Source organism: Eimeria acervulina, genomic scaffold (genome assembly GCF_000499425.1).
Source record: "Eimeria acervulina Houghton genomic scaffold, Eah_scaff466, whole genome shotgun sequence".
In the NCBI taxonomy this organism is placed as follows: Eukaryota; Apicomplexa; class Conoidasida; order Eucoccidiorida; family Eimeriidae; genus Eimeria; species Eimeria acervulina.
In genome coordinates this window covers 16,705-25,633 of record NW_013547318.1, presented here as the reverse complement: position 1 = coordinate 25,633, position 8,929 = coordinate 16,705, and the positions used below count along the sequence as shown (strand labels likewise).

At 53.6% G+C, this 8,929-nt stretch overlaps 1 protein-coding gene across 1 annotated transcript; it reads right to left on the bottom strand.

The window, feature by feature from the left end:
* Positions 1-316: 316 nt before the first annotated feature.
* Positions 317-6,314, bottom strand: EAH_00039510 (hypothetical protein, conserved; the record flags this gene model as incomplete). Its single annotated transcript, XM_013391941.1, has 6 exons — positions 317-1,764; positions 1,960-2,172; positions 2,373-2,669; positions 2,962-4,903; positions 5,050-5,370; positions 5,520-6,314. The coding sequence occupies 6 exons, from the start codon at positions 6,312-6,314 to the stop codon at positions 317-319; spliced, it is 5,016 nt and encodes a 1,671-aa protein (XP_013247395.1).
* Positions 6,315-8,929: the final 2,615 nt, after the last annotated feature.

Genomic DNA, 8,929 nt, shown 5'->3' with positions numbered 1-8,929 from the left:
TACCTTAGCTATTGCGGGGCAACGACACCATTGTCTAGCCGACTGCCACTCAGCAGTAAGAAACACTCAAGATCTAGTATGTTTCACAAGTTGTGCCGCATCCGAAAGCGGTCTAGCGGCCGGAGGCGTCGTTTCAAAGCGTCAGAGAGAGCACAGAACTGCGCTCTACTTAGCTTACTGCCAATCGGCAGTCCCAAGCACTTATCCTCTAGTGTGTCCGACAAGTTGTGCCGCCGCCGCAGCGGTCTAACGGCTGGCGGCGCCGTTTCAAAGTGCCAGGAACACCACAAGATTGCGCTTTACTTCGGAAATGAACTCAAACGCTGGGTGCCCTGGACAACTGCTGAACGCCATGATTCTTGTCCAATACTGCTGTAATGTTTATAGTTGGCGAAACCACTGCCTGCCCAAATTGCTGCTGCTGCATGGCAACTCCCAAAGAACCCACCACAGGGTCGGGCCTTGAACAAACAACTCGCTTTCTCGAGGGTTCGTCTGCTTCTAACCCGGCCTCCCACTTTGCTGAGGAGGCGCTGCCTCCAAGCCCTTCGGCCTCATCCAGATATTCATCATCTGGTGGACCTTCTTGTCCATCGGGCCCATCTACATCATCATCACCCTGTTCACCCCTGTCTACCTTGCGTTTCCACATGACTGCTGCGCCATAAGCTGCCTCTAGGCCCCCAAACTTTCTGGTGCTAAAGATCTTCGTAGTATCACGGCCTTTCACCGCTACCTCCCAGCATGCGCCTTTCACGTTGTAGGTAACACCCCCAACGGATGGAAATTCCCTGGCCAATGAGGCCAATGTGCGTTTACCGGGTTTCGACGCACACAATAATCTTTGTTTCCGCTTTGAACAAGATTGTACGCCGTTATCTTCGTGCGTTTCTGCAGGGCCAACGGGGGCAATGACTAGCCCATCAGTGTCACCAACTGTCGCGGGGACCGCAGGGCCTCCGCGAGGACCCTTCGCACAATGTAGGACCACTTGTTGGTCGTTCGCCAAATCAAGGGTTCCAGCTTTTGGAGCCGCCTGTCGCTGCTGTCCTTCTGGGCAGCGCAATGCAGGAGGGGCTCCCGGGGGATCACTGAAAACTGGCAGTCGCAGAGATGTCGTAGCCGAACCCCCTAACAACGAACTCACCAATGCCAGAGCTGACGATGAGCTGTCGCCTAAATTCAAGTATGGGGGAACCGGAGGACCTCTAGATCCCAGTGTTGGAACTTGCCTCCCTGGAGTCTCTTGAGCGGTGGAAGACTGCTGCAACAACTGCTGTTGGAGCTGTTGTAACTGCTGAAGCTGATCTTCAAGCTGTTGTTGCAGCTGGTGTTGCAACAAAACCTGCTGTTGCGCCGACGACCCGGTGACTGCTAAGGCAGGAACTGGCATCTGTTCCTTACCTGACGTATGCTGCTGTGTTGTTGGCTTTCGTAGAACAGGAGGCACCACACACTCCGTCGATGGAAATCCGGTAGAAGCCGGCCTCGGGGGCGCCCCTCGTGGAGAGTGCCTTGGAGTTGTTGTCCCAGAAAGCGCTACTTTTGTCTGCGAAGGATTCACGCTGCGAAGCACATTGGCGCTTCCACTCGCAGCAGAAGCATCATGGCCTCCCTGAACTTCCTGCGCTTCGCTGGTTGCACTCAGACCCTCGAGTTTGCTCTTGGCACATGAAGGCTGCAGCACGGCCGTGGGTGTTTGAATACCGCGATTTCCGAGTGCCTCCGCAATTGCTGTAGTGGCGTCCCCCATGAAAAGTAAATCTGACAAAAAATTAACAGCAAACTCTGGACCTTTGCGCCTCTGACGTGCGGCCCTCATGCATAAGACTGCCAGAACAGCATCTCATACCCTACTGTCTCCGACCAACCCCACTACACAGTGGCGTAATAGCCCTGCATGGTGACACACTGCGAAAACTATTGTACTTAGGCAGGTGCCTACAGAAGTACCCCTACCTGGCAATCTTGTCTGCGCCGGAGGCGTCTCGCGGCCGCCAGGGGTTTCAGGCAACACAGGTTGTGCCGCCACCCGCTGGGCTTCTGTTGGTGGAGTGCTCGCGAGCTTAGATGTAGCCATCCCCATAAGGGTCTGCCTCGCCTGAACAGCCAGGCGTCGAGCCTTTTCAAAGCCGTGCTGTTTGATGTTGAAACAACTTTGCCTAGGCTGGCCTGAGGCGAGATCAAAAACACCACGAAAGCTGCAGTCGGACCACTAAGGAAACTCCGCTGCAAACCCTTGTGGAAAGTTTGGGCATATGAAAAACGCAAACAGTACGCTTTAAGCAGTATGAAAGCTGGCAACAAGATGACAAATACGCACCCAGAACTACCTGCAAGTAATGTCTGGGTTGTGAAGTGCAAGAGCATACCGTTAGCATCATTCCACTGCGCAACCCAGCAAGTATGTTTTTTGCCAATAAAAACTCCCTTTATTTTGGGCAGCTCCGCCGCCCGGACGGCATATTGTTGCCGTACTGGGCAGTCGTTCGGGCTGCTGTTCCCAGCTTTTCCACCGCCAGTGGCATCGGAAACCGCAGCAGCGTTACGCCGAGCAACGACTGTTGAGCCTGTCGAGTGACCCCTCCGAGCGAAACCCGAGGACACCGCCGAGCTCGCGGCGCCAGATGTTCCGCCTCCGGCAGAAAGTGACTGCATGTCAGCAGAGCCTGCACCACAGCAGAGCGTTTAAATAATAGCATGCACCTACAATAGAATTATCTTGCAAAAGATAACAAATTCCATTGCAACACATGTCCATTCGTCCTTTCAAAAGCAGCATGCCCTAAAAGTGTAGTAATTCACAAGTCCAACACATCCCCTGCTTCCACCCATTCTCTAGGTGGCCAACAACGTTTCACTGCTGCAGCAGCCAAGCCCATCTGACACGTAAATTTGGGGATTTCTTCGCACACAAATGTACAGGCGAGATGCTTATCAATTAGAAGAGAAGCTGCCTACCGTCGTCATCCACGAAAGCTGTGGCTTCTCTGTCACCGGGCCAAGTGGCCGAAAGGCCAGCCGTTCTGGGTGGCGCTTTACCCCCCCCACTAGTAGGTGACGGCTGCTGGAGCGACACTGGCTGCATGAATGCACCCATTTGCTGCGTCCTCGCAGTTACTGAGGTTGGGCCCAAACCCGTTGGGCTTGAAGCATTTGGGGCACCTTGGCCGCTATAGGTATCTCGACTACCCCGCACTACAACGCGCGGTTGGCCTTGAGGGTTCCCCAAGTCACCTGTTTGAATTGAGACACCACCGCTGGGACCCCATTGATGTCGCTGGCCCGCTGCACCGTCAGTGCTTTGCCACACTTCTCCGGCCGGGTCTACATCAGGCTGCTCCAGCAGGCGTTGGACGCGCGCTACGCTTGCCTTTAGATTCCGGCGACGCCTGTAGGCAAGACGGATGCAGTCGAGATCGTTAAGGACTTCCATGAGCTGGTCGCGCGACCACTCCCTCGCATCGAAGGGAGACAAACACTGGAAAACAACGCGATAGCTTTGCAGCTCTAAAGAATCCAGTGATCTTGCCGCGATTGCCGCTTTGAAGTGAAACCCGAAATTGTCGTCACGTGCAGCCCACGTCGGCGCCAACGAGCGCAGCATCCTCAGTATCCTCAATAGCGCAGACTTCTGGGCAGCCAACTCTGTTCCCGAGGCGCAAAGAAGGACAGAAGGGTCCAGCAGGGGCAGCGGTGGTGCCCATGTGCTGCTATACCGTCCCGTGTCTGACTCTGCTGCCGTTAAAGCAGCTGAGGCTAGAAATGCGCTCCCATCTTCATGAGAATGAGAATGACCCTCCGATCGCACTCCGCTGGAGTTCGGACCAGATGCGTTTGCACCCATATCCATACGTTCGCAATGCAATGCATCAGCGGCAGCTCCGCACTTTGTATCAGCCAGGCATGATACTGCTCCAGCTGCTTCCGTCCACTGAAAAGAATTACGCATCAAAAGCCGATCAGGTTCTCTACGCAGCATCTGTAGTTCTTGCACAAGTAGGTGACGGGCCGGTGCCGGTAAAGTTGCTGGCATGCGATAGGTGCCTACGCACTCTCTGAAGATGTGAGAATAGGGAAGGAGCTCTGCAAACCGATCGGCACACGTTACAGCAGCAACGTGATGCCTGAAAAGAAGGTGCAGTGACTCCTCTCGTTCCTCTTTACCGCCGGAAGGCCCCTCATCGCCCACTTTGCTAGTGGGCCGAATACCATCCGTGCTGTCTGAGCCGTTTGGAGAATTAATGCCCGATCCTGCTAATGCATCTGAGCATGTTGGAGCTTCTGCGGGGAAAACGGAATGCTTTGCGCCCTTTTCGCTACGTCTGGTGGGTGTTCCGCTACAAAGCCGTTCATGAGCCGAATAGCAGTCATCTGGGGGCAGGTGCCCGTTGTCTTCAGCACTATCCATGACCGTGGCCCTTGCAGAAGTCCGTGGCGAAGTCAAATACTTCACACAGCTCGTTGAAACGGTGTCTGGGCATGAGGAAGAATTCCAACTAAGGCCTTCAATTCGCCGCGATGACTCCGCGCACCTAGTCGGGGCTGGGCATTCATCAACAGAAGTGGATGTTGCAGAGTCAGGGCCAGCGGCAAGTGAGCGCTTTGCAGGAAATGGAGACGGGCTCCTACCACGTAAAATTGTGTGCGGCTGAGATATCGTTCCCGGGCACTCTCGCGCCGACGCTGCCTTCCCATAAAACCCCGCATTCCGTAGCACTGAAGTGAGCGCAGCATTGTTCATCCACTTGCTCTTCAGCAGGACAGACGCGCCGATACAGCAACTGCACGGTTCCGGGTTCGAGGCAGCGGCACAGCAGCATGTCGCACTATGAAGGTCCTCGATTAGTGTGAGGATGGTCAACTGAACTTCTGAAAATACACCTCCTGCATCCAGTGGAAGCTGCAACGCAAAGCGGCGAACATACAACTACCCCAAGAAGTGGCTACGCTACCGACGACAAAAAAGGGTCATTACTAAGAGCAGAACTTGACGCTCATCCGCTGTAGTCTGCGACTGCCACTCTGTGTGTTGCACAACATGCCTACCCGTACTGCGCCAGCACCACCACTTCCGGTAGTGGCCGGCTTGTCCCCAATGGAAGTCCAGCTTCGTACAGGTTCAATAATATCCTCTGTCTGCTGGCAAGAGCCATCCGCAAAGTGAGGCAACGCAAATGTAGATCCACAGAAGAAAGGTGCTCCTGGTGAAACGTCCTTTTCAACGTCTGACACCTCAAGTGAAGCCGCGACGTCGCTGGCGTGTAGGCTACCATCACACCCCCCTTCCGCGGAAGGCAATGAGGCAGCTGGCGGAACTACGAAGCATGATTCGCCAACAGGAGAGCAGCGGGGGTCTGCAGTGCCATTCTGAAGAGGAAAAAGGCAAGGTCACAGTCACGCAAGAAGCACTGCTTTTGAGACTGCATTACGACGCAGCTACTGCCAGCTGGAGTTGCACAGAGACAAGGTGGACACCTGAAGTAATGCACCCAAGTTCGGCGTGTGCAGCTGCTTACATCGTCTAATTTTTGAATAGCCATGCCCAATGCCTGCAACAGCGCTCCCTTGGCAGGCCCACTACCATCCTCAGACTCCCTAGGGCTCCGTGCATCACTCGCAGCCCTGATGTCGCATGGGCTCAGAAGCACAGATGTCTTGTCATCCGCACAGGTGGGAGTGGCCGGCGGTGTTGCGCTGCGTGGGGAGCCACTGAATCGATGTTCCAACTCCACAAAAGGGTGTGCAGCATGCATTGCAACCGCTGCCTTGCGGATGGCATGGCGTCCCTTTCTGCATGCTGGTCTCGTAGTAAAACGGGACTCCTTGCAATCTGTCTGTCGTGTGGCGACTTCGTGGCTCAAGGCCGTCAACCGGGCGCGCAACTCAGAAGGAAGGACTCCGTTGAATTGCTGCGGAGACCCCCCATCTTGTGCCAAGGCAGTAGGATCTTCACGGTGTGCATCTGCGGAGGGTGTCCGAAGCAAGGCATGCGACCTGCTCCCATTAGTGCCGGCGCCCTCGTCCAAACTTGTGTTACATTTAAGCTCCTCCGGTAGGTGAGCGAATAGAGCACGTCGCACAGCCATTTCGGATGCTGTTTCCCCTTCTTGAGACATTAAAAGGGACGAGTCCTCGGCCTTAATATCCGTAGCAGAAGAGGGAAGTTCCGCCACATGAGTGTTAAACCCAAAAATGCATGATCGCATCAGCGGGCTGACTTCCACCAACTCTGGTGCAGAAACAAGAGTCCGTGGGCTGTTGCATTTTGGCTCATTGCCTGCCGCAGGGGCGGCACGCGGATATTCGCGCATAGGTATTAGCTGACGCTTGTATCGCTGTTCCTAGTTCATCGCCTTCCGTTCCGTTGCACTCGGGGCAACAACAACCCAGCTAACCTCCAGTAGTACAGTTATGCTGGGAAGGTGGCAAGATTCGACGCGTCGGTCGACGCCAAAACGGGATTCCCAGCCAAAATATCCTCGTGCACACAATACAATTCAAATGCATCTAGGGGTACTAATTACGCAGAACAGTACTGGCAGTCAATAAAATCTGCAGTTGTACTTCAAAAGGAGCGTTGCGGCAGATGCGCATTTGATTTTAAAACACAAACACTAAACCAGGTGGGCCTTCAGAGGTCCCTAGAAGAAACAGACTGCCTCGAACAACATTAACGGATCGTTCTTCTTCTGTCACTCTATCATCCAGAAAAGGCTCCGGGAACTTTCCCAAAGGAAAAGGTGAATATTTGCAAGCTCCTCAAATGCTGGAGGTCGCTGCACGTTGGGCTGGGAACAAATGCTGCGCCAACCTATTCTCAGACGTTAGAACACAATCTTACTTAGGCTGCAGGTACCTGAAGGTCCTCTGCACCGCCATTCACCTAAGCAGAAAAGAGCTGTCTGAAGCAGTGTGGCCCCCAGGGAGTTCTAGAGTCAGTAGTACACCAGGTAAATAGGAAACGGGTTTTCGGGAAGATGGAGGCATCCGCTGAGCCGGTAGGTGGAAGCAAGATAAACCTTGTGAGCCCGGACTTTTGGAGAACCCATGCAGGCTGCTGGTGCTGATTTTAGCGTCCTCTCGTGGGACAAAACGAGATAAAACCCGCCACGAAATAACTATTTGAAAGGATAGGGCGTGATCCACATAGCCGGAGTTACAGCAGAAGACTTCAGCAGCCATAAAGAAACATCTATCGACCTTGTTGACTCCGTGAGGGGCAGGCAGCCACAGGAGCTGAAAGTACACCGGATGAGGAAGATAAGGCGAGCCCCGCACGTCAAGATAAGCAGCCCATTCTCATACCATCTCAATATGAGACCCTACTGGAGAAATAAACCCATTAGTTCACGGAACCCGCACCCCTGCTGAAAGCAGGCGATGCTCCGACGTGTAGGAAACGCTTCGATGCTTCAAGGATTCCGTGGAAAAAGAGCTCGCGGTATCGTGGTGTCCTCGACTACAGATTAATTCCGGAAAACAAGCTGGTAAAGATACGGCAAATACCACTGATCATCTACAGGGGAACTGGAGCTCACGTTCAAGCAGAGGCACGGGCTGCTGCTGGGGGGTGGTGACTCCCAAGCTGGTAGGGCTTCCAAACACTTGGGCTATTCACGCTGGAAAGCTCGTATTCCTGGATGGGTTTGAGATATTTTCCATTTAGTGCACCGCATATCTACGGGACCTCTTCAGAGACTGTTTATCAGCGGTCCCCCGCCCATTCTGCTTACGCATGAGTGGGGGGAGGCAACGCAATCTCTAGAGTTGCGGCAAGGCTTCGTACACCATTTGTTCTTCTTGAAACCTACACTATGACTCACCTCCTATTTATTTTGCAGCTGGTGCCGGTTATTAGCCAAGCCCCCTGTCTGCGCAGCGCTGACACTGCCGGTGTAGCGTGGTCTGTCATGTAGGTGTATTCATCTATATTCGTCGGAATGCTGGCTAGTGGAAGCTTAGCAACTATTTACCAGTTTTATGATGTTTTAGTGCACGCATGAAAAAGGGGGCTCGGGTACGCTTGCATGTGGGTTTGTACCGGTGAAGCGCGTTCGATGTGAAGCATGGTCTGGTAGGTAAGTATACAACTACTTGCGTGCAGGCTGGTCGGTTTGGGGCACTTCAGTATTAAACAAGTGCCTACAGTGTTAGCGCACGCATCGAAAGTGGGGCTGGTGACCCTTGCGTCTGGGATTGCTTTCGCCAGGTGTTGTAGCGAGTTGCGTTGCAACTCCGTTGCGTTGTTGGGCAGGCGCTTTCCCTCCCCAGCCCTCGAGCCTGTCCCCAGGACACCTGTAAACTCAAGGTGAATTCATGTACTTTGTGGGAATTATGCTCTTGAGTCTTTTTGACCCTTTTGCAGCTCACGACGGTCCTCTAAGATGGTGGGTTCTCTTTACACTTGGCTGCCCCGGATGGTTCACTGGGGAACGCGCGAACAGCGAAATTCACCCCCCCTAGCTAGGAGGCCTGGTGCAAAAGACTGATTAGCGGGAGCTCTTTGAGTGGAAAATCTTTAAATATTAGCTAAAAAAAATTTAACCCTCTTCCTCTCGCAAAGTGGAAGTTGATCAGGATCTGCACCCTGGTGGGGAGGCGGCCAACAGCTAGGCGTCTCGTCACAGGGAAACGATGTACAATATGAGGAGCCAGCCGGAAAGGAATCATCTGCTCCTAGAAAATTCACAGGTGTCTTCGCCTTTGCCGACGGGCCAAATGTGACAGGCGAAGCAAAGCGGGGGCAGTAAAAAAGTTCCTTGGGTCTCGTGATGTATGCTTTTGTCTTCAAAATGCGCCTGAGCAGCTGCAACTGCAAGTACATCTTCTTTAGAAGGGGAAGCAAGATAGTGGTAGCTATGCCTACGCAAGGGCAGAACTTTTCCGTAGCGTATCCAGACTATGGAGGCTTGTCGAGGTGTGCGGG